This window comes from Cydia fagiglandana, chromosome 5, assembly GCF_963556715.1.
Source record: "Cydia fagiglandana chromosome 5, ilCydFagi1.1, whole genome shotgun sequence".
NCBI lineage: Eukaryota > Metazoa > Arthropoda > Insecta > Lepidoptera > Tortricidae > Cydia > Cydia fagiglandana.
Genome location: NC_085936.1, coordinates 15,622,402 through 15,649,207, shown reverse-complemented (window position 1 = coordinate 15,649,207; position 26,806 = coordinate 15,622,402). Strand labels below are relative to the sequence as shown.

Genomic DNA, 26,806 nt, shown 5'->3' with positions numbered 1-26,806 from the left:
GCTCTATTGTGTACTCTCATTGATAAAATTAACCTACTTTCTTGAGTTGCGGGACAAGACAAAGTGAAATAAAAACTCGTTTTCACGAGCTGACCTGGCTTTAACGGAAATACATGGCGACTTTGTCCTATTGTTTGTTTTTAAAATTAAGTGAGATTTAGTTTGATTTTCTTAGCACTTAGATACGCTTGGGTGCGTACAACCTGGGTTTATATTAATTAGATTCTGTGACGTAGATTACAATTTAGGTTATGTGTCCGTCTCAAGGATTATCTCTTACTGTAATTACAATTAATCGCAAGACCACTCCCAAAGGACTTCGGTTGTTAACCGGGACTGATTTACATATGGTCAACGGTAATATACATAATTAATACATGTATGCGGCCACGGGCAGGTTTAATTATGATTAGATTTCCATAATAACGTTATCAAATGATAATGGTGAATTAGACGAAGCAAGATAATCAAATTTAACGATAGTACCATTAAACTTAAAATACGACGGTAAAATTCGCAGGCACGATGCAGGGTTGACAGTAATCATAAGCAAAACTCTTAAGCTAATTTTAACACGTGAGTTAAACTTTATCATAATTTCTAATTATGAAAGTCTTTTTTATTTCTTTATTTTTCTGACGCTGCAATGTATTTATGAATCTGTAACTAAATAAATACTTACCCCCTTATTCATAAACGTTTACTAAAGTTAACAAGCCGATAATAATAGTTTGTCCCTTTCCATCATACCAATACGCCGGAAAGGGACAAACGATTATTATCGGCTTGTTAACTTTAGTAAACGTTTATGAATAAGGGGGTTAATGTGTTTACGGTTTACGGTAGGTTCAGTAGTTTTTGAGTTTATTGCGTACATACGGACAGTTTCGGTGGGGGACGTAGTTTAATTATCAGCTGTAGTGATTTAAGTAAGTAAATAATAAACTTTTTATTACTACAATACATAGTACAACATAGACACATAGTACAATAACAATAAATCACATTTTGTTGAAAACCTGTAAAATATATAACCTCAAGGAAACATAATTTCTGCGATAGTAAGAACTTAAGTCAATAGTAAAATTCAATTCAAAATCGTTCATCCCCGGAACGTCTTGGTTGCATATAAAATAACCAGCCTGGCCAGCAGCGACCCATAAAATTGCTAGAAGTGTTTCACATTCCTGGAATAGAAAGCTTAACAAAGTTATTTCAATTTTCCCGATTAATATTTTCAATATTAGCTTTGCAACTTTTTATTTTATCCTGATGCTTTTTTATCCAAATTCTTTAACAGTTTTACTAAGTATTTACATATAACTAGACACCTACGATCGGTTAGGTATCAAACATAGGTTGTGAAGTTAGGAAATTGGAGCTATTTTATTTTTACATTGACGAATAATTGATAAGGCCCAATTATCAACGTCGATAAGAATAAAATTCTCCGGCCGTCACTATTGTCGAGTTAACCTATGTTATTTATAATACATAAATAATACCTGGGTTTTTGTTGTAGTAGGTACTTATAAATAAGTACTAAAAATAAAAATGATATTATCACTTTACATGTTTTATGTTATGTGTTTTATATTATTATCTAATTCAATTCTTTGAAAATGATTTATTTACGTCAAAATTAACCTTTGGTAAGCTTAGGATTAGATCTGCTCCATATAATATTAACTTACAGCATTTACGAGGAGCATACAAAAGGTTAAATATTATTTAAAATATTCGACATTTAGTAATAAAATCAGATTCATTTACGCGCAATTTCAGCAATGGTAAAAAGGCCCACTGACTAAAAGTAGGCGTAAAATAATAAGGCCCCAAATTTTACAGCACTATCGGAAAGATCCATCCCCGCAATCAGGAGCTACACGATTTACGATTCCTCGAACCCTTCCATCATATGCAAGCAATCTGCACTTAAACCGGTAGCCATCTTATTATAGACCAGACGACTATCACGAAAAACCCTGATAGTGATAATAAACGAATTTCGTACCTAGAAGCATTTTTTGATAGCAACTTATGAATTTGATCTCGATTGGTTATGAATATGATCTGTTATTACTCGTATAATCAGAATAAGTATTGTTCTTTGGCGATGCATGCTAAAGTACTTAGGCCACATAATACGAGTAAGTGTGTGATGCGCGGCCATTTAACATTCTTGAATCAATCTCGTTGATGATTAATTTGTTCATACCAATAAAATGTGTAATGGTTACATTCCATTTCTGACCGCAGCTGCACTACTGGTACTGAACGCGTCGGTGTTATTGTCAATTTCATAGTAAAATGAACGGTAGTTCAGCTGTCGTTGGGAATGGACTGTCACCTTCAACCTACAACAACATGGAATAGTAACCAGTACCCTCACCATGAGCTTTACGTGGCCTTAAACGCTAGTGACCGCGTCTATTCAAACGCAGTGCTTCTCGCTTGTTCCAATGTTTACTACAACGGAGATGCATTGTGAGAAACTTTACGCAGTCGCTAGCGAATGTCAGTGTTAAATTCATGGTAAAGAATGAATAGCAATCTTGACTGTTATGGACATTAGAAAATAGGTATTTTATGACAAAAAAACTTTACATATCGTTTGTTTTTATGTACACTGGTAGCACGCTCTTGTTTATAGGTAACTTGTATTAGGTACGTAGGTCTTTCTCAGATACTTTTACGCAAAGCAAGGATTTTATATCATAAATGTTATGCGCTAGCTAGGTGGATCGGAACGGCTAATCCGCAGCCGTCTCTTGGTCTACAAACAGACCCACAATATCCAATCCCGTCAAAACTTGCTTACATTACACTTACACTGTTTTGTTAGCCTCTTCAAATACCGTTTACATCGATGTGGCATATCGCCTTGCATAGCCAATGAGATACCAAGCTGGCTTAGTAAAATCTGTAGTTCATCTTAGAGGCTAGTTCAGAGGTTGGTATTTGAATTGCGTTTTAAGTGGTAACGCAATCTCATCTCGTCTCATCGTTTAGTTCATTTAAGAATATAATAAAATGCACTGTACCATAACGTATTTGGCCAAAAGTAACATATACGAAACGCATGTAAACTTTTTATACTTTAAATTTTAAAGATGCCATCTACTGTTTCTTCATGGTTATATTGTGTAGCGATATCTGCTAAAGTGTATCTAGGTACTAACTTTATGAAGAATTCTAATTATTACCCGAGGTACCTAACAACCTGCCCGTCTGCCTGTACCTGGGACCCGTTTCTCAAAAGCTTGTAGCTTGTAATACAAGCAGATGTCACTTTTTGACAGCTTTTGTTAGAAAGGGAGTTCCACTTGTATTACAAGTTACAAGCTTTTGAGAAACGGGCCCCTGCTCGTAGTGCTCGTCAACAATGACAAAATGACATACTTGCCCACATCTAACTAATGACCCAGCTGTGGTCAAACTGCAACTAACTTCCACTAACTTTTGCTACTCCGTTTGCGAAGGGGGCTTGGTACAAGCTCGAGGTAGTTTTCACTATAGGTAACCTACACTTAAACTTTAACTTTTTAATGCAAAATAAAATGTTTCCGTTATATAAGATCACATAGTGTAATTCGATGACTAACTGACAACCTTTATATAAATAAACCTTTCATTCTTACCAATTTTTTATATACATACGCGCCGATAAATTTGGACATACAGCTACTACATCTCTCCAAATATAAGTGTACGTATATGTGTTTGGTGGCCAGTATGTTAGCTTAATTTTAATTTATTTTCTGATCCTACTAGATAAGATAAACGTACTAGTACTCGACGTGTTAATGCCCAATAGATGACACCTTGCTGTCACCTCTATTGACAATGACTAAGTTTGAAGATGATATGTAAGTACTGGGACCGCGTCGAGCACCAGTACGAAATAATACAATTTTATAAAATATCACTAGCAATTAATTATCTCACGACCCATTCATTTCATAATTAAATATTTTGATTGTCCGCATTATACTCTCCTTGATGAACAGAATATGAGCAAATAAAAGAACAAAGTTTTCCATAAACGTGTAATTAATTAAACAGACCCGCATGTCTGCATGTAACGTGTTTGCATGTTTGCGTCTCTTTGAATGCGAACTTGCAGTGAATGTTTGCACTCTTTGTGAATGTTCCTCGCTATACATTGTTAACGACTTGCGCTCTAATTACAAATAAGCAACCAGATTACAAGCACGCATTGGGGAATATGTTCGGGGAATTAGTTGTGTCGCTAGAATCGCCATTTTGAAGATTCAATATAGCGGTTGTCATCATCATCATCTCAGCCATAAGACGTCCACTGCTGAACATCATCGCCACGCTTGGCAGGCGGGTTGGCGATCGCAGTCGAGTACACCGAATTTGAGGGACGCTGCTGCCCGTCCACCGGTGGTCTTGGACGTGGTTTAAGGACATACCCGGGTCCTGGACGTAGTTTAAGGACGTACCCGGGTTTAAGGACATAGCGGTTGTGATGTGTAGCAATGATGTAACTAGAAATATAAAAATTTAGTTTCTTTAGAAAAAGTACCTAAATGTTTACAATTACTCTAAACTTGAAATAATAATTCTGTAATCAATCCTAGATAATTATTAAGAAAATCTCTTATCCGTTTAGGTAGCTATTCAAAGTCATGTCCCATAAGCAATATATAAGCAATGTACAATATTGTCTTCACTATATCCAAGCTTAACTGTGTCAAAATATTCGGGATAGTCAGCAGTTCACCGTGTCCTCGACTAAGTATTTGACCATTGATTTAAGTGACGTTTTTCCTGTTACATGTAATTGCAAAATTGATCTTACGTTTGTCTGCCTATAGTAGCTGTCAGTTTATTAAATTTAACCTGGCTAATTACAAAACAAAAAAGCCTTGTCAAAGAATTTGGGATACAATTAAATTATGTTCATCATCATCATCTCAGCCATAATACGTCCACTGCTGAACATAGGCCTCCCCCTTGGACCTCCATACGTGCCGGTTGGAAGCGACCCGCATCCAGCGTCTTCCGGCGACCTTAACAAGGTCGTCTGTCCATCTTGTGGGTGGACGTCCTACGCTGCGCTTGGTAGTCCTAGTAGCTTGCTAGTTGCTAGTAGTAGTAAATTATGTTACTTGCTGAAAATGCGCCACTAGTATGCCACATCTAGATGCTATACCGTCCCGAACTAGACAAAGGGGTCGGCCCTAGATGAAAGATTACTGAACCCCTGTTGATGCCCTTTGAATATGATTAGCGTAGAAACTACGTGCATGACCCTTGTTGCAATCAAAGAGTTGGGAAACTTAATAATGTATAGTGGGAGCTTAGACACTTGTTTGACCGCGAACGAGCAAAGAGACTAACTACTAGCAACTCCAGCAAGTTGGTGAAATCTCACCCGTCAGGTTATGACCTCTCTGAATGCATATAGTTTGTCTGACGATAGGTAAACTTAGGGAAATTTTAGTTTTTTCGATGATTGATTCGATTGTATGATACGATGACTGTATGGCAATCTAAACAAACTTTACACTACTCTTTTGAAAATGTAATACACCCTGCATTGACCACGATATATAGTGAAACGATAAAGAAGATACACACATACATTTATAACTAAAATATCACGCCGATTACTGCCTAGGATCTTAAAACTATGTCATAATATAGAGTTCATGTGGACAAAGATAGTTTTTAAAACGACCGAGTTACAAAATAAGTTGTCACCTAGTTCAAAATATTAATCAAAAGTACTTTAACCCCGGCGCTGCTATAACAATATCATACTGTTGGCTGAAAATAAAATTTCATGTTGCAGCAAAACTTATACTTATTTCTTTAAGAGATGTATCTTGAGCTTTACTGAACGTGACAGTACTTCTTAGTTAGTACCTTAGTAGTATAACTTTGACGAGCAAAATTTATCGTCGCAACTAGGGGTCATCCATTAATTACATCACACGTTTAGGGGGAGGGAGAGGGTCAAGAAAATGTGACATATTGTGACATGGGGGAGGGGGGAGACACAAACTTTGTGACGTCACTTTCACTTTATCAGTAACCGAAAATTTATTTAAATTATTTTATTCGCTGTACATTTAAATAACAAGTTTTTAAAACGATAATCGTTTTTAATCGTTTAATTTTCTCTCCTAAGCAGTTTTGGGTTATAAAATTACTAATATTTATATCGTCAAAAATATTTTGATAAAATATTAATAATACTTAAGTACCTACTTACTTAATTCGATTTGGCGATTTCGTAGAAAAAATGTGACGTCACGCTAGGGGGGAGGGCTTTGCCAAATGTGACCAAATGTGACAAGGGGGGGAGGGGTCAAAAACCTAGAAATTCGTGTGACGTAATTAATGGATGACCCCCTAATAGCAAGAAGTTAGAGGATACCCATTTACCGTGAGTGTACTTACTAAGTGTATGTTCGTAAAGTCACATCGAAGTCAACTTGGGTCAAGCATCTCATATTTTTAAAATTATTCTAGTTCTTATTTTTAATTGAATAAACATTTCAGGTATTTTTTATCTGTAGTTCAGAATGTAGGTAAGGAATTTATGTGAAACAGCAGACTGATGACATTCAAGTGATACTGAGTAAAAATAACATGAAATGAAATTTTTATTGCTTACCCGAGGATATTATTAATTGTCTTTTTTTGCATCACTACTAATGTTGGGGAGTAATGTAATATTCAAAATAATAGAATTACTTCTTGCTTTTAGCATATAATAACAACTGCCAACATTCAAATGTCTTCAACACCAAATGAATAAAATCATAGAACAGTCATTAACGTTCATTTCTGTGCGTAACGTACCTATACTGCCCACCATCCATAAAGACATAATAGTTAACACGCTTTTTTAGGGTTCCGTACCCAAAGGGTAAAACGGGACCCTATTACTAAGACTTCGCTGTCCGTCCGTCCGTCCGTCTGTCTGTCACCAGACTGTATCTCACGAACCGTGATAGTTAGACAGTTGAAATTTTCACAGATGATGTATTTCTGTTGCCGCTATAACAACAAATACTAAAAACAGAATAAAATATAGATTTAAGTGGGGCTCCCATACAGCAAACGTGATTTTTGACCAAAGTTAAGCAACGTCGGGCGTGGTCAGTACTTGGATGGGTGACCGTTTTCTTTTTGCATTTTTTTCCGTTTTTTTTTGCTTTATGGTACGGAACCCATCGTGCGCGAGTCCGACTCGCACTTGCCCGGTTTTTTTAATTAGCCTATTTGTTATCCCACTGCTGGGCAAAGGCTTCCCCTCGTTTTCTCTACTTAATCCTGTCGTCAGCATTTTCCCGTATAAATACGCTCTAACGCATAAAATTACACGATAGGTCAAAAATATTTAAAATACGAGTATTGAATGCCCTCTTGCGCTCGAGAGGAGGCCTGTGCCCAGCAGTGGGACGTATATAGGCTGAGATGATGATGATGATGAGTATTGAATGAAAAAAAAAACGTATGAAACATTTCAATTCAATAAATTACTTTGCTGCAATACTCAGCTATAAAGTGTTGCGTCTTATAAAGCACATCTAAGGTTAACTGCACTTACCTTTAGTCAGCACACAATGAAGTAGCCATTATGGGGCCGGAGCTAAGCTGCTTGACACAAAGTTGCCGTCACTCACCAAGCTAAGGTAAGTTTCCGAGCAATTTGTGGCTTCCAACTAGGAGACTGGAATACCCTAACTTTGGTTGTACCTACGTTGCACTAAATGATGAGCAACGACCTTATGATTATTCTGCTTATCAAAGTTCTTATACCAATATTTAATGTAGTAAAGTATCCCAAGTGTTTAAACATTAACAATCCAATCTAATGAAATCGGCTCAATCTTCAGGTCAACATTCAGGTGTCCTTAAGGCGTTTTGTAATATATAATCATCAGTTCACTAACGTTGAAAGAATAGAATCATATTTAATATATATATATGACAAAACTGAAACACGGATTTGTAATTGATTTGGAAAATTGAAACAATACCTATACTCAATCACTGTGTTACCATGAAACTAGTTTTCACAAATGCTCTTTGTTAAAACTAGAATTGCCGCTCTAAAATTAATTTCAGTTACTAGTTGTAGTTTCTACTGTACGTATTATAATATGTCCAATGATATAAAATTATATTACTAAAACAAGTTTTAAATGGTCTCCTGAATTACCATACTACATAAATGTTTTTCCATAACAATCTCCTGCACCTACAGCTTGATCAAAACTCGTCGCCATAAGCGACGTAAGGTCTCACGTGGTGGAACATCGCAGTAATAAGTCGGGGGCACGTTTTATATTGCCTGCATGCAGCCAGAGATGGCACTCTATTTGTGTCACTTAGGACACTGACGCGCAGCGGCGGAAGGTTGGATGTGTCATTCGAGGATTAGGGTCTCTAGTTAAAGTAACTCTTCAAGCAGTGGTCTTATACATAAATTTTGTCGTACAGCGGGAGGAGATGAAGGGCCAGTTGCACCAACCACATTTAGCGGACTGATCAACGTCACTCAGCACTTAATGAAACTTCCCATACAATAAAATTTTGCGCTTTAACGGTGACAGACGATTTGGTGCAACCGACCCTTAGTAAGTAAGTACTGTCTAGTTAACACGGAGGCGGTGCATTTAGTTGTTATTACTTATTATTTATAGTCTTGGTGTCATCGTCAGTCGGGTCTCAGAATATATTTATGTTGATACAGTGTACCTTATATTTACATTATCACGGTCGTGACAACGGGCATCGTCGAACGCTCGGGCATATACTTATTTAGTAGTGTAGGTGTCTCTGTCATTCTCCTTGATTAAAAAAGTGACATATGAATGTTCTGATCGCGACAGTAATGCGGTACAGACGAATAATTCACACTGATAACGCCCGTTTCAACGCTTGCAACAGTAATGCTGTTGCAATAGCCATCCAAATGTCTCCTTTATTTTGAAATATATAAAAATCTGTTTTATATAACCTAGATGCCTCATCCATTCGGCCTCATCCGTCCGTGTTCTAGAATATAGCTTCACTGCGACGTCACAATGTAATTTGTAGTGGTTGGCTGTAAACCAAACCACGGACGGCACGGTTGATCAATTGTTTCGATGTACGTGTATTTTTGCAACAGAACTCTCGACTTAGAGCGAACGAAGAAATAAACAATTGGGTACTTTAACAAATAATCATTTGTCATTTTTACCGAAAGAATCACTCATCCGTCTTATTTATTACTCGTTTTTGAATCAAATTCCAATTTATTCATGTCACTTAATGCAGCAGTTTGTGCAGCACCGCATAACGGAAGCGAATGCATCGACACTAAGCTCAAACACAACTAAAAGACGACATAATAATGATTTGTGGGCCCGGGCAGGCCCCTAGAGAAATAAAACTTTACACGTACTTTCTTAACGAAATGATTGCCTACGTGAACGTGGTTAGCCCATTTATTTGTGGATTTTATTTACCTACTTGGCTCCCGCGTGGATAATTCACTTTCTAAGTATCCCGTATCGACCCACAGGGACGTATAAAGTATATTTGCTTTTAGAAGAAAAGCTAACGACAATGTATGTTATTGTGGGTCGGAGTAGGTGCTTAGCGGTGCTTTTGTTTCTGTTCCAAATGTTTTGTTGGGCGTGAAGGTATATGAACTCTTTTCAGTCCAAAATCGTTACTGCTTATTGAGTTTTCTGCAAATATTGATGTTATTTCATTATTTGTTGTTATTACTTACATGCATTATTGAACGCTTCAATTTTATTAGAATAGAAGAAGTATAGTTTTAATTCGTAAACACACAGACAATAAACATACATAAAAAGGACGTAGTGGAAATAAAGTGTCACTAAATGGCCCCATTTCAGCATATTGCTGACGACTTCTAGCGCTGATCTTCCGATGAGACCAGGAAGTGAAAAATAATAACGGAAAGTAACAGATAAAAAGAAAGAAAGATAAAGGAAAGAAAGATAAAATAAGCCGGAAAATAAATTATTTTATTATAGATACAAATACCCGCTGACCCTGGCGCTAGGCCGGGAAAACGCTAGGTTGAAGAAGGATAGATACAAATATATACAAAAGAGTAACAATGCCGCATATTTTTATAAAAATATTTATGTACGATAACGTACTCAAACTTTTTCAAAACTACTCTCTAATTTCCAGCCCTTCAGTAATTCCGGTACGTTAATACAACTTCAAACTTCCCATACTTGGAAGTTCAAAGTTGTAAGAAATTTCCACAAGCAACTCGAAAGTTTTCAAGCTGGAATAATATTTTTACAACAAATTTAAATAGTTTGGTTCAAGTATTTTGTTAAGAATAGCTGCGAGTTAAGAACTAAAGGCACGTTATTCTGGTTTTCAGATCGTTCGCCTGTTTTTTAGTGCATGGAAGAATAAAATGACAGACAGTTTATAATTAAAACCGATTGAGTATTAATATAACATTCAATAATGTTTTATGTAAAAGCCATCGGCGGAAAGTCGCCAGCCTGTCTACTACAGGTTGCACTTCGGGGAGTGTGCCCAAGAGCTACACGAGCTTATTCCACCGTCCCCATTCTACCATCGGACTTTTAGACGCACGGCCGGTTTCCATCCTTACTTGGTAGATATTCCACCAATTCGCACGAAGCGCTTTGCTTCTACTTTCCTTATGCGCACTGCTAAGGAATAGAATTCCTTGCCGGCGTCTATATTTCCGTGTTCTTATAACCCAAAATCAAACCTAAATCAAGAGTGAACAGGCACCTTCTGGGCGAGCTCGCTCCATCGTAGGCCACGTCTACGCCTCGGCTAGTCTGTGGCCATGAGTAAGCCCATTCATAATAAATAAATAAAAAATGTGAATAATTCATGTAATTGATGATGACATTAGCTTTTAGAGCAAACGTCTGATATTTAAATGGTAAAATTCTCCCTTACTAGGTTAAATAAATAAGTCGGCAATGCTTATATATATATATATGTATAAGAACGATACTTTTATAAGTGTTATAATATTCAAAAGTGAATATTTTAACACAGGTACTTCATACAAAAAAATCTCGTGAGCGAGTTATTTTTTTTAAAGTCAATAAGATAAACAATTGCCAGGCGTGTCTCACTCCGCGATTTCGTCGCTTGGCTACAGGTAGCTAAAAGTACATCCGCTCGACCCCAATTTTGGGGTTTGCCATAAGCCGCGCATGGCGCTGTCGCCACCTAGCGGCCATATATGTCCTGATCGTAACAGACGCGTTTTGTTAGAGAGTGAGTCTTCTGTACCTACAGTCCTTTTTTTTTAGCATTAGAAAGAACTTCGCAGAAGTAAGCTTGTGGTTCCAAATCCGGCACTTTTAGCTGTAATAATTTGAAGTAAATTGTATGTATTGACCATGCTACATTAGATAATTCAATAATTATTAACAATTAAAGAGCCTGATAAAAACTGCACGCTTGCTTCTGTGGAGTTCTTTCTAATGCTAAAAAAAACGAACTATAGTACTATTATTTATTCTGTGCAATTGCTTAATTTACCTATACTAGCCGCGATAATTATACGCGCATGTATCTAACGTCTCACTACTATGTACATTCAAATTTTGAAATAGTCTAATAAGAGAGAAAGAAGCAACTGCCATTATCAGGAAGTCGTCTTAACTGCCCCAGTTGTGTAATAAGCACGCACGGCAGCACGTGTGTCGAATAACCCGGAACACAGTATATGCAGAACAGTTAGATCTTTTGACACATTTATAGTAAGACCTATTGATTACCCCTGGGAATACTTACTTACTTATCTCCGTGGCGTAGCGACCCGAAGTGGATCTTGGCCTCTGACACTAAGGAACGCCATGCTTCCCTGTCTAGCGCCGTTTCTGTCCCAATCGATGGCACCGAGCTCGTTCAGATCTTTCGCGGCGGGAATAAAGTTTGTAATTTGCTATATAATTGCAGTTAATTATATAATTAAGTGGTACCGTGACGATCCAGCGTGCTTGCTAACGCGGTTCTTGACCGTTTATCGCAAATCAATAGCAAGATAAGTGACTAAAAGCGATTTATAGTAATTTTATTGACGCCACCGATTGATCGTTTCGCCATGTGTATATGTTTTATTTTGACCTCCCTCAAGACACGCTTTGAAAAACCCGAAATCGTTGACGTATTACGTACGCGGGGCCGCATTTCGCCGTACGGCGTTAAAACGCCAATCAGTCTGTAGGATCAGGACATAGAACTTTACGTGTAAAGGACCCCTATTCGACAAGCGACGTTTGACGTATCGTGTTGATCTCCCGTTGATGTGGGAAAAATCATAAGTTCTCGAATACGTACAATGTCAAACTTTGACATTAACAATCCACAGGTAGGGTGACAAGCAAACCAAACCGAACCACCCTTAGTTTAGAGTTGAGTTTTGGTCGTACCAAATGATATTATCCACCGTTGATGGAATCAACACTCAGTATGCAATAAAATCAACTGTTGATTTGACGTGGATGCGAAATCTGACAGTTGTACATGTCGAATTTGGCCCAAGGTCCCTAATAACCGAGCTGATTAAATTGATTGTACCGGCAAGTAGATTGTACCATCGCCCACACTGTAAATTGTCTGTGGACCTTATGCCTTTTGTAATAAGGTCCACCACACCGATGGACAGTTTAAGAGTGTTGCTGTTTCTCCGCATTTTATTATGCTGCTCAAACCAAGTGAGAGCATGCAGGTACGTTAACCTACTGTCTCAACCTACACTAGGGCAAAGCGGCGCAAGTAATGTTATTACCTGCCCTATTACTGTGATTATGCCGGCAGATGGCAGCTATCTTAGGCTCGCTTCACGGGTCTGATCATGTGCTATTAGGTCCTCGTGTCATTAAGCTCATACCTACAGTTAATTAGATTCCCTTTGTAGTGTAATTAAACTGTTTTAAGTTGACTGTCATGTAAAGTTGTCTCTTTTGTTCCCTACATTTTTGATAGTTTCAAAACTAGTTTCAAAATATGAAAAAAAATGGGGATAAGACGAATATGGCCCTGAGAAGGAATTACCTAAATAAATTTCGCTCTTACTAACTCGCTCGTACTTATCCGTACATGTATTGACGCGAGCGTCACTCAATAAGTTAATATTAAGTATTCAGGTAGGTAACATTTTTTTCGAATTGGCTTAATAGTGTTTATATAATAAATTGTCGAATTTACATAACATACTCGTAACTTATTTATTGAAATTAATTTTACGCGATCCGCATATTTTGGCCGAAATTGTCGCCGCGTAAATAAAAATTACTTACCTATAATTTGATTCGACTTAGATAGCTACACAATCGTCTTGGCTATGGCCGATGGGGTCGAAAAGTGCTCGAGTGGAGACCACGAACTAGCAAGCGCAGCGTAGGTCGTCCACCCACAAGATGGACACTGGACAGACGACCTTGTTAAGGTCGCCGGAGACGCTGGATGCCGGTCGCTTCCAACCGGCACGTATGGAGGTCCAAGGGGGAGGCCTATGTTCAGCAGTGGACGTCTTATGGCTGAGATGATGATGATGATGACAATCGTCTTAGATTAGATAATAATTGTTATTGCATTGCAGATACAATAACGCATTTTGTAAAATGCTTTTCTTATGATGCAGTAGGTATTTTTGTACACTGTCCAAAATAACGCTTCTAAATAAAGTTAACAACAAGAGAGAAATTGATGACACCCATCAAAACAAATTGTTTTCCACGAAACAATAATGAAATCTGTCTAAATGCAAATTCTGTTTTCATTCGATGCATGATCCTATTTATTTCGACGACTTAATAAGAGTCGAGTTGAGCTTGATATAATTTGTTTTTAATAAACGGGGTCGGTGAAAACTGTATACGCTGCAATCCAATTAGTTGTCCGATACAGATAGCTACTATTATTTGATACCACCCTGTAAACTAATACCATAAATCAATGAAATAAACGTACAAATAAATGTTAGGTACCTATTCAAAATGCATTTTCTTAATGTTAACTTATAACGGGGCCGAAATTTTAAATCCTCCTCGAAATAACACAAAGATCATCAATGTTGGTAGGTACATGATTTTTGTATCATCTAAATACGAATAGGTAACCTAAGTGATAAACACGAGTATAACCTAGAGATAAGTATGTAGGTCCAAATAAATCTTCAACTAAATTTACAGACCGAATAGTAAGGGTATAAAACTGCTTGCCTATTGGAATAGGCCACTCCGCGCCACCCACGGTGCAAAGGTACCTACCTATCACACAAGTATGAAGCAAGTTGCATTGCCGCATTGAATTGCAATGGACAGCCTCTGCACCAGGAATGACCCGGAGCTCGGATCAAGGCCCCTTTCCTTTAAGCGGCGCCTGACCTCTCTAAGGCCCACTTGCACCATTCCACTAACCCGGGGTTAACCGGTTAAACCTGGAGTTACCATGGTTACCAGTACAATTTTACACTGGGTTGACGGTTAAACCGCTTAACCCCGGGTTAGTGGGATGGTGCAAGTGGGCCTAAGAAACGTTATATTTATACAAACAATACTAGCTAGTATAAGGCCCACTTGCACCACCCCACTGACCTTTAACCTAGTGTCAAATTGTATGTGTAACCATGGCAACTCCAGGTTTAACCGGTTAACCCCGGGTTAGTGCAATGGTGCAAGTGGGCCTATGTACATTAAGTAAGTAGAATTGCATTCTGCCTACGTTCTCAATGACATTCCAGGATTTGTGTCCCAAACAAATCATTAAAAACAATTTATCTTTCCGAGAATCTGTATTAGCCCTCTGGCAATATCTAACGCTAGAGTGTCCATGAGTTCGGTGGATATCCGATAGAAGAAGTGGAGTGCTTTGTCCACACGGCCGACCTGGCGCGGACAATATTTGCTAATCTCGCGAGCCGATCATGCGTCATATTTGCCCGAACTCTAGGGGTTTGAAATTCTTGATTTGTAAGTGATTTTGTATTACCTGGCGGGATTTGAGAAAACCGTGATTTTACGTGGCGTAGTGATTTAATGTAAGAGTTCTCTGTATAAGAACCCGATTGCACTAAATTGTATTCATTAAAAAAATATTATTATGCGCAACAATTTTTGAACATATCGAGTTTTCTTTGGATACTTTATTAGTGCATACAAACTTAATACCTACAAACAAAATAATACCATACTTAAAACATAATTAAATAACTAACCTACAAAACTTAAAAACTAAATCTAAAAATAAATAAAACTAATCTAAAAATAAATAATTACAAACTATCCTGCGGAATGGTGCCGTAGATGCTGGCAGCATTTCCCCGCTGTATCGCAATACTTATTCTTTGTGCGAGGAATAAGTTTGGATACTTTGGATACTTGTCCGTATAATTTTCCTCATTTAAACTGTAGTACCTACTCATTTGTGATGGAGCTACTGTTGTTGTACTCGTCCTAATAACAAAACTTTTAACTGACCTTATTTGAATATAGGATTATAATTAACAGTGTAAACGACGGTACGAGGGTCCAGGCGGGAATAGTGACTCAACCTACTTTCAACACGAGAGAACCTATTTGTCTGCTAATACAGCAGAAACATTTAGTAATCGAATAAATTCAAATGGACGAGCAATGGTTATTCTAACACAGGAGGGTGCTATATTATAGAGCGATATTTGGGCAACTGAGCCACTGTACGAGGTGAGCCACTGTTGCCGCCTTGACCCTAAGCTGATAATAGCACTTCTTATTAAGTATAGTAATGAATGTTTTGATTAAGATCTCGTATTGTCAACACGATGTTAAATATGCCTTTATCAACTGGGTCACATTAATTAATTACAAGATAACCTCGCTTAATAACGGAGATAAATATTATGCTTAATAATTAAGCGATTAATGTTAAGATTACATAATTTAATTATTTCTGTAAATGGGTATTTTATTAGATTAATAGTTAAATAATAATGCCTAATAGAATCGAAATTAAGTATGGTCTTATAATTGAAGACTTCTTCACCTAGGATTAAAGGGCATCGATTTCTATAATATCATGTGTTTTTATATACATACCTACTTACCTGGGTTTGCTTAGTTTTCAATAGGAAATTTTTAAAACAACATTGAGTATCTTTAAAATCCGATTTCGACTTGACGACTAGCCAGTCCAGGACTTGGAATACAACTCAATTCTGTCAATTCCTAAAAGAAAATGAATTTGGGATTTTAGATACTATGTAAAAACTTTATATTGGTACCTGTCGAAACATCGTTACTTAGCGTGTTTAAGGCCGTTTAAGTGCAATCTACCAAATTAAACCCCAAAATATAAAAATACATAATCGCAGCTACATTCACCTCAAACTTGTATGTAGGGCACCTGCTTCATTACCGAATTCCCCTGAAGTTGGCGCAAGGCGCGTGCCTCCTTAGCGACGAAATTGCTATTACGAAGATTCGCAGCTAATGGCGGAGTAATTGGCTGCTCGCTAACTAATGGACAATTAGAACGGCCCACATAGAATTTGAGAGAATTATAATGCTGTTATGTTCTCATAACGTGCCATTTGTGTATGAAAGCTTTAAGGACGTTTAGTTAAAATGAGTAAAAGTATTAGAGTCATCTCTCCTTTCCTCCCTTGTCACCTCTATAGAGTAGGAGGGAAAGAATGGGATTTGATTCATGCAACGGATCGCCTTCTTCAGCCCACCTTTTTTTCCAAATTTTTGAAAAATAATGTCATTTACGTCGGGAAGGCTTGTTATTAAAAACGCACTTCAAATGGGTGAGTACTGTACATACGTAGATATAGAGAACATAAACAAACTTTCTAACATAACCCACTCAAGGCTAAATGGCTCAGAGGCATTTGAGACACGAGCCTACGTCCTATTTCCCTCATCGGCATCGTAATGAGAGACATATAAATAGAACGCCTAGACCGGTCCTCATAGGTCTCGCAACCTAAGCCGTCCCGAAATAGTATTACGTAGTAAGGTACGTGGATGTAAGGAATTATGTGTCTAACTCAAATTTATTTCTATTGATTTTAATAGAAATAAGATAAGACAGCCATATTCGAACAATGAGATACGTCAAATACTAGATATTGAAACGATATGGATTAGATATGTCAGTGTCAAACAAGTGTCAAAAGTGACGTTTTTGTTTGAAGAAATGACAATTTTGACACTTGTTTGACACTGACATATCTAATCCATATCGTTTCAATATCTAGTACTTATTTGACATATCTCATTGTTCGAATACAGCTGAGAGGTACAACACGGTCTTTCATAGTGGAGATATGTGCAAAATGATCCCCTTAATGGACAAACATTACTGCGTTCAGTTGAAGAGAAAAACACAAGATTTATATATTTATGAATAGTCCATTTACTAATCTAAGCAACTGCATACTTATTCCTTATATTTTGCATGTAGTCAATTAGTTAATCGTTTCATGAATAAATACCACTATTAAACAAAAAGACGGGCTGGAGCAAGTTTCTTCATAATAACGGTCGCTCGGGCACTGCCCTCAAATAATAGTTTTTCTTTTTGCGTTCTAGACTAGATGGTCTTTGTTGTCTATTTAGACATATGTGTGATGGTGGTTTTAATGTGAATTTTTAGAGTAAGTGAGTTGACGAAGCCTGTTGCGGATTTTATCAATGTAGTTGTTTGTGACGATGCCTGTAGCTGATAGTAAATTTGTGTTCACCTGACGAAGCCTGCGTTATAATATATGTCTGGTGTACGTAGCTATTTCCTTCATCATAACACACATTAATTTGGGCATATCTTCCAAAGTGGGAAGTTGGCGTGTCGGTGCGGTGTAAAAGTTGCTCCAACTGTCGGCAACTCGTAAAGTAGCGGGTCGCGAGTCCCCATAATTCGGTTAGGGAGCTCCGAACCGATGTTACTGGCGTTTTATTGTTTTCTCTAACACAGGCTGTCTATCAGCCACGACATTTCGGTTTATTTCAAATATCTGGGAGATCGGTCTCCCAGATATTTGCTCTTTTCCCTCTCTCTCTTTTCCCTGAGATAAGACCTAGCTAGATCGATGTATCGCCTCTGAAAACCCCCATATATAGCAAATTTCATCGAAATCGTTAGAGCTGTTTCCGAGATCCCCGAAATATAGATATAATATTACAAATATTGTAAATCTGGAGGTCGCGGGTTCAAACCCCGGCTCGTATCAATGAGTGTTTCGGAACTTATGTACGAAATATCATTTGATATTTAAGTACCAGTCGCTTTTCGGTGAAGGAAAACATCGTGAGGAAACCGGACTCATCCCAATAAGGCTTAGTTTACCCTCTGGGTTGGAAGGTCAGATGGCAGTCGCTTTCGTAAAAACTAGTGCCTACGTCAAATCATGGGATTAGTTGTCAAGCGGACCCCAGGCTCTCATGAGCCGTGGCGAAATGCCGGGATAACGCCAGGAAAAAGATTACAAATATTGTAAATATAGTGGTAATCATAAAATAAAAGCATTTATAATATTGCCATATCCGTTATTGATAAGTAAACGTTAAACGTACAATGTATGATAATATGACACAAGCGTTTTGGAGATGTCACACTTTTGTGATAATTTTCTGTAAAAATAGTGTAATTATCCTATAGCGAAATGCGGATAAGGCATAACATTTTTCAAAAATAGGTTTTCAAACCGATTATTGACAATTATTTAGTTAGTTAGTTATTTTAAGAATCATTAAAAAACGATTTTGTCAAAAATGCAACTGGCACAAACAAATCTCAACCGACGATAAGTAATAAAGTTATGTTAACATTGATACGAATGTTAACAATCTAATTCAAAATTCTATATTTTTGTAGGAATTTAATAAAAACAGGAGATTAAATGTATTAATATTTAATGCTCTTATACCATAGGTAAGTAACCTTCCACAGACAATTTCTGCTCTCGTTTTTTAGTCTTTCTCAAACTAGTGAAGGTTGGAAGTCAATATTGTACCTATCTATATTTTTATTGGTATTTGGCAAACATTATAATTTAAGATGCATGTAGTTATAGCAAAAATATACAGTAATGGTAACATTCCATTTCTAACCGCAGTCGCACTACCGGTACTGAACGCGTCGCTGTCATTGTCAATTTCCATAGTAAAATGAACAGTAGTGCAGCTGTCGTTGGAAATGGACTGTCACCTAAAGGGCTAACCCTAGTATCTTGGCGACATACTGATACCCTACATTTGTACAGATTGATATGACGGAACACCAAATAAATTTAAGAATAAAAAAATATTGATTTAGAATAACACCATTGTTATAAAATTCTTAGACACGATGATACAAAAACACTTATGAATATAACTAAATATTTGCTAGTATCTTAGATGTGCTTAGGTAAATGCGATAACGTTTTATTTACCTACATAAACAGATTACGTATAAGTAATAACAATAAAGTAGGTTACACTTACCGTGTGTTTATTATACTCATTTCGTCCCTGAAACAACCAACAGCTTATATATGAACGTACCCGCATTGGGATCAAGCTTAACATAATCGTCCATGAACTCATCCCATTTTTCCTCTAGGCCGTCGAAGGGATTGAAGGATTTCATCATGTCTGGAACAGCAAGTATACATTCTGCCGTATTCGAACTTCAAGATATTCACAAGAGATGAAACGTACTAGATCCATTCTAGATACGTTATAGTTTAGATATCAACTAGTTCTCTTTTGCAGCGCAATTCGGGCAACCAATGTCACTTTTACGTTAGATAGAGTAAGATATCTATTAGATGTGAATTGGATCTCTATGACATATCCTATGGAAATCGTTCAAGAGTATCTCCAGAATCGCACAAATGTGAAATTTGACAGGTTAGATCTAAAACATATCCTTGGTGATGTCTAAAAGATATCTAATAGATATCTATTTCAAAATCCGAATCGGGCCCAATGTAGGTAAAGGTTAGGAAAACCTTTGTCGCCATATTGTTTAGGTTTTTTTACGTAGCAAGTATGCAGTGACACTCGGACAATTAAGCTTAGAATAAATTTAAAAGTGGAAAAATTACTGTCTTGGGTGAGACTTGAACTTACGGCCTCTGGATACAACACACAAAACACAAATAAACACAAAGACATATCAATAACACAGACAAAACACAAAGACAAAAAGACAATAATTTTTCCACTTTTAAATTTATTCTAAGCTTAATAGCATCGTTCGCAGACGTTTCTGCTTGTTAAAAATTAAAACTCGGACAATTATCAAAACTGCCCACTGGATACAACACACAAAACACAAATAAACACAAAGACATATCAATAACACAGACAAAACACAAAGACAAAAAGACAATAATTTTTCCACTTTTAAATTTATTCTAAGCTTAATAGCATCGTTCGCAGACGTTTCTGCTTGTTAAAAATTAAAACTCGGACAATTATCAAAACTGCCCACGCTCTTGGTCTCTAGAGTGCCATAATTAATATAATGAAATAACAGAATTGTCAAGTAAAACTTACCTTTTAATTCTTCTATACCGCGTAAAAAATCAAATGTACGATTTTGCACTTGAATTTTAATATGAGTGAAACCAATGTTCTTCATCATACTTCTAATTTCGGATTTTGGATCCTATAAAGATCGAGACAGTTGTAACATTTACATTATGTAATGCCCAGCAGTCTGATTAAGATTTAACAATTGGTTACGGTTATGATCTCCTTTTGATACGACCTTGACGATCGCTCACGCTGAATGGTGCGAAATGAAGTGGAAGTCGTGCATGATGGCTCCTCTACACGATGGGCCAACGCCGGCCACTCCAAGGGACGCAGCCATGTGGTAGAATGAGATAGCAATATCACCTGCTCCCTCTAACGCATAAATGCGTCTCTTTGAGTGGCCGGCATTGGCACATCGTGTAGAGGAGCCATGAGAGGCACACCAATCATCAACACGATCCTTAAGGGCATATCAAATCCAGTTGTCTAAAAATTATATTCAAAATCATAACAAATTGTTAAAAAATGCTGTCAAAACGTAACAAAATAGTCAAGTGAATTGGGGCAATAATTTTGGAAAACAGTAATAGTGTCTACTTTTTGTTATAGTAGCTAGAGGAATGATAGAAATTGCAGATGGCTAGGAAATTTAATTTTATTACGGATCAAATACACATGTTAGTGAACGGAGCGACCGGCAAAGATCTGATAATAATGGCGTCGATCAAATAATGTAGGAGTTTTTTTAATTAACCCAAAGTTCACACTAAGTATCACTGTGTGTGTGGTTCAGCTGGTATCACTTAGGTATGTCGCAATTAGTACTTGCCTGTGATTCATGATAGGGTGATATAAACTTGGTCTTAACATCTTTAAGATAGGGATTCCATTTTGAAGTTCTCGAGAGTTTAATATAATTCTCGTAAATGTTGCAAGTGGCAAGGAATATTAGCAGGCAATTGCCGTCTTTTACCAGCATGTTGAATATATTAGAAAAGGCTTTCCTGGACATAAAAAAAAATTCAGTTAATTAAAATTTGTTAGATAAACACGTTTGTGTAGGTTTTTTTTATGAGTGAGTTAAGATTAAATATATTTATATTTATCATAATTTTAAAATAAATATAAATAACGCACCTAAATGAAAATGGGTTATCCAGAAATAACGACATGAATTTAAAACAGGGGCCCACCGATTAACAGTCCGCCGGACGGTATCGGCCTGTCAGTTAGAACAAAATTTTGACAGCTCCGAACAACTGACAGGCCGACACCGTCCGGTGGCCTGTAATAGTCAGTGGTCGGCTTTTAAGTAGAGATGCCCATACTTCAAGTACTTCTAAAATAAAAAAGGTAAAATAATTATTTCGACTTACTCTTGCTGTTGCACCCACATAAACGTGTAGTTTGAGACCACGTGGTCAAAGCATCCTTTAAGTTCACTGGGTATATCATCTTCAATGTTAAGCGTTATGAATTTAATTCTTTCACTCTCGTAATTCTTCTTTGCAAAATTTACACATGCCTGACTTTTGTCACATCCGACTATCGTCATAAAATTCTCTGGAATATACTTTGTCCAAAGACCCGTAGTGGCGCTTCCATCGCCGCAACCTATGTCCATAATTCTTGCGTTTTTCTGTTTCCATTCAAATGGATATTCTTTTAATATATCTACAAGATCTCTGTTTTGCAAACTGTTGACTTGTTGATATCCTTTTGGATCTTGCATTATTGTCTTGTTATATAATGAATGCTCTATAATTCTATGTTAATTTGATAGTCTTTGATATATTTTTTAATTGAACCACTTCAACAGCTCAAAACAGACTGAGGCTAGACTAGTCTGTTTCAAATATTATTATGTGTTCTTGTTAGATAACAGCGAAATTAAACACTTATATGAAAATGCAATGTCTATAAATGGGTAATTACTTATATAATAGCAGACAACACAATCGAGTTTTTGCAATTTTGCTACATACTTATTACTCGTATAAGACTAGAGTGTAGTAAATAAAAATGACTATCAACCCCCATACAACGCTGCGAGAATCGTCATAAGTGTTAAACATCATGACGTTCTTGACACGAAAACAGATAGCAATTACGTACTGATTCAGTATGGCCAAAAACCTCCTTTCCTTATGCGAAGATAAAATCACCGAACTGTCACCCACATTGCATATTTAAGGACACCCGTTGCAATTTGAATGCCGGAAATGTTTCAAAATCCAATAGGCTGGTAAATTGTTGGAGTATCGAATATGTGTCAGTACGGGGGACAGGCAACCGTCCAATCAGCTGCTGACAGATGGATTGAATCCAATATCGCCTGCTAACTATCTCGGCTGCATATATTATCCTCAAACGACTTCGAAAAAGAAACCTTATCCTAAAGAACATAAAGTTTGTTTTACAGTGATATCTTTGAAAGAGATAGGAGGTCGATAAAGTGAGCAGACGATATCAGAGCGCTCGGTTAAATTGTTCAAAAAACAACGTGATTGATACCCTGTGAAGTCTATTTAATTAAAGGGTCCAAAAGATACACACAGGTTTATCTTATACATAGAAGACTATACATACTCACTCGTATAAGATAACTTAACACTTATTTATTTTTACTGGGTTCAACTGTAACGGAATAAAAGTGTGATTCACGCGTATATATTATATACAGTAGAATCCGTTTATTATGACTCCGCTTATACTAACCAACCGCTTACTATGACGTAATTATTGTGCGAAGTTTGGTGTTCATATAAAATTCTTTGTGATAAATTCGGATAAGATGACTTCGCTTGTAGTGACAAACCGCTTACTATGACCTAAAAATCCTATTTTCATGAAATTATGGCCGGTTATACTGACACATTCGCTGATTTTTGTGGCTGTCACCACATCTTTCCCTGCGAGGATGTTTGGTGCGTTCGTGGCGTGTAAGGTATTTTAGTTTTAACAAGTTGATATCTGTTATAAGTTTAATAAAACTCATTTCTCACAAAGGAATTTGAGATTAATTTGGAAAACATAACAAAAATAAGAAGTTCTACAAGTATGTTTTATATGACATCCGCTTAGTATGACGTATTTGTCACTTCCCTTCGATGTCATTATAAGCGGATTCTACTGTATTTACATGTTGAGAACTAAGCTCATTTCTAGTTTATTAGTGTATGTATTTCTAGCTAATGTGGTAGTAAGGATAAGATTACATACGATTTATTTGCTTAAACATGTTATATTGAAGTTGATATTATCGGTAAGTATAAGCAGTATTACTCTCAATTGCAGCATGCAAATATTGATTTTAAAACGAAGCCAACAATTGATAATTGTGGGCTTGTTTTACTCATTTTGCCCCAGATACAACCAACAGCTGATATGTGATTGTACCCGCATTTGGGTCCAGTTGAACATAGTCGTCCATGAACTCTTCCCATTTATCCTCCAGTCCGTCGAAGGGATTCAGGCATTTCATCATGTCTGGAACAGCAAGAATTTATACATTTACCGAATATATGTAAAAAAACATGGCCCTCTATTCGCCAGTGATGGATTTATCAATAAAATTAAGTTAGATTGATGAAAGTTTTGTGATTCCGGTGAACAACCGGACCTCTACAGTAGGTTTCTTTATTGATAGTGAATACATACATCTGAAGGCACCTAAACTGATTCTTAAAATATAATAGTAAGGTAAACGTACTTGTGCTCGACGCGGTCCCAGTACATGTCATCTTGAAACTTAAGTCATTGTCAATAGGGATAACAGCAAGGTGTCATCTATTGGGCATTAGCATGTCGAGCACTAGTACGTTTATCTTATCTTAAGAAATTACTGAATCATCAAGCTAAAATTACCTCTGAATTCGCCTATACCGCGTTCAAAATCAAACGAAAGATTTTGCACTTGTATATTGATATCTCGGAAACCAATTTTCCTCATCAAACTTCTAATTTCGGTTTGTGGGTCCTAGAAAAAACAATTGTTATATTAAGTTCTTTCCAAACGAGTAGATACAAGTATGATATATTATCAGGCGAGTAGAGATTAATGTCAATTGGACTAAAAAGTGAGTCAGAGTTTAAAAATGTTTAAAAACATGTACACTATGTACGTTAAGAGCGTGACCGGTAAAATTTGTATTGCCATATTTTAAACCATTTTTATTCAAACGCCTTCTGATTGTATCTAGATATATCTTCAAACCTTTTTCTTTAGTTTAGTTCCCCAGAAGGCCCAGAACGCAATGATAGAAGTGGTTTTTTTGAAAACATAAGGAAGACGAGAAAAGGTCTTTTTTAATTTTTCGTAAAGTCGTAAACATTTTATACTCCATATTAATGCTTCATTCACTTAATTACAAACGCCTTCGATTTATTTATATGCAATCAGCTTGGTTTCGTGACATTTTGAGCCCTTTCACTACGTACAGAAGAACGTACCGCCTCATTAACGTGAATCGTAAGCGATATTCATTTTTTATTGAAGTTTAATTATTTTAATTAGGTGGGATACTGTTAGATGTATTTTTTTTTACGAAGCATTGTAGGCGAAAGAACATTCTATTCAGCCAGTACTTTTTTTTCTGTGCCACATCCTTAAAATATAGATGTACACCGGTCACGCTCTTGTCAAACACACTCTACTTAGGTCTTTTCTGAAAATTGGATAGTTCCGAAAAAAATAAAATAATTCATTGTTAAATCAATAGATATTCGAAACAAACTGACATAGGGACCATCATTCAATGCGACAGATAAGTGACCATTTGTAAAACTTATGATAAAGAGATAAAGCCACTACAAATATATACAGGGTGATTCATGAGACGCGAGCAGGACTAATCCTGCACACTCAGTAACTGATAATAGTGATAATTGATCGATCACCGTTGTATTTAGGAGAAACAACAACACTTTTTCCTATTTTTTATCTTTTTGGTGAGGCCAAATTTAATTCTCAACAATCATGGTCACCCTACAGGGCCTAATTAATAAACATAAAACCTCTTTAACCGTAATGGCATTTTGATTACGAAGAAAATAAACTGTCAAACTTGAGTGAGATACGAGTTTTCAAAAGTAACCAGACCGTGATGACTGTAATGACATTCAATTTGACACAGAATATTGGTAGTTTAGTATTCTAATTTTAGGGTGACCATGCATGTCGTAAAAAATTCATAACTTTTTTTTTCATCACGACGAGAAAATTAACGTTAACCTCACTACTTAATACGAAACAGTTGCTTATAATTAACGATATGCGCAGTGTTAGTCCTGCTTACGTCTCCTGAATCACCCTGTATATAATGTAGGTACTTGCCTGAGAATCATGATATGGAGACATAAACTTAGTCTTGACATCTTTAAGATAGGAATGCCATTTTGTAGTGCGCGAAAGTGTGCGATAATTTTCGTAACAGTTGCAATTGCCGAGGAATATTAGCAGACATTTGCCGTCTTTTGCCAGCATGTCGTATATATTTGAGAACCCTTTTCTGTAATTAGGTACATTTGAAAACGCATTATTTTGTTTACGTTTTAAGGCTTAAATAATGTTTGTTAGTATTTTTATAGACTTTAATGGCATCACTGTGATGGTTTTGTGCAATTAATAATTATAATTACATAGATATCATTTGTAACTTCAAATAAATTATTAGTGCTTACATAAAACTAGAAATAAAAGACTACGATTTAAAAAAGATATAAGTACCATTCTAAATTAATAAAGTAAAATAACTAACTAGTGGACTAATGACCTACCTAACCCTTATACATATTACTTATAACTAAGACAGCTGTAAAAAAGTAATGAAATAAATGCATTTGTATTTTTTTTTGTGAAATAATAAATTTTTTACTTACTCTTGCCCTTGCACCCAATGAAATGTGTAGTTTGAAACCACGTAGTCAAAGCATTCTTTCAGATCATCAGGTATCTTCCCTTCTATATCAAGCGTAATGAATTTAACTTTGTCGCTCTCGTAATTCTTCTTCGCAAAGTTTACACATATCTCACTTTTGTCACTTCCGACTATCATAAAACCCTCTGGAATATGGTTTTTCCATATACCTATAGTGGCGCTCCCATCGCCGCACCCGATGTCCATGATTCTAGCATATTTCTGTTTCCATTCAAATGGATTTTCTTTTAATATAACTTCAAGATCTCTGCTTTGCATATTGTTGACTTGTTGATATGCTTTTGGATCCTGCATGGTTGCGTTGTTATAGAATACACCTCGTATTCTAATTAA

General features: G+C 36.5%; 2 protein-coding genes and 1 long non-coding RNA gene across 3 annotated transcripts in view; all 3 read right to left on the bottom strand.

Moving 5' to 3' along the window:
* Nucleotides 1-26,806, bottom strand: part of LOC134664571 (uncharacterized) — a 513,832-nt gene that overhangs the window by 49,274 nt on the left and 437,752 nt on the right. The gene's annotated exons all lie outside the window — the stretch shown is intronic.
* LOC134664686 (juvenile hormone acid O-methyltransferase-like) lies at nt 19,510-22,299 on the bottom strand. Its single transcript, XM_063521432.1, has 4 exons — nt 21,911-22,299; nt 21,364-21,538; nt 20,553-20,664; nt 19,510-19,643 (listed from the first exon to the last, which is right to left on the bottom strand). The coding sequence occupies exons 1-4, from the start codon at nt 22,264-22,266 to the stop codon at nt 19,510-19,512; spliced, it is 777 nt and encodes a 258-aa protein (XP_063377502.1). The 5' UTR covers nt 22,267-22,299.
* LOC134664684 (juvenile hormone acid O-methyltransferase-like) lies at nt 25,191-26,780 on the bottom strand. The gene is made up of 3 exons (XM_063521431.1): nt 26,415-26,780; nt 25,866-26,044; nt 25,191-25,201 (listed from the first exon to the last, which is right to left on the bottom strand). The coding sequence occupies exons 1-3, from the start codon at nt 26,765-26,767 to the stop codon at nt 25,191-25,193; spliced, it is 543 nt and encodes a 180-aa protein (XP_063377501.1). The 5' UTR covers nt 26,768-26,780.

What these genes read in the sequence shown, in the direction of transcription:
- LOC134664686 (XM_063521432.1), bottom strand. Translation starts at nt 22,266, where the DNA reads ATGCAAGATCCAAAAGGATATCAACAAGTCAACAGTTTGCAAAACAGA. An exon ending in CACCCTATCATGAATCACAG is followed by an intron (nt 20,665 to 21,363) that starts GCAAGTACTAAT and finishes CGATCTTTATAG; the next exon opens with GATCCAAAATCCGAAATTAG. An exon ending in CGGTATAGAAGAATTAAAAG is followed by an intron (nt 19,644 to 20,552) that starts GTAAGTTTTACT and finishes TTGCTGTTCCAG; the next exon opens with ACATGATGAAATCCTTCAAT.
- LOC134664684 (XM_063521431.1), bottom strand. Translation starts at nt 26,767, where the DNA reads ATGCAGGATCCAAAAGCATATCAACAAGTCAACAATATGCAAAGCAGA. An exon ending in CATTGGGTGCAAGGGCAAGA is followed by an intron (nt 26,045 to 26,414) that starts GTAAGTAAAAAA and finishes ACCTAATTACAG; the next exon opens with AAAAGGGTTCTCAAATATAT.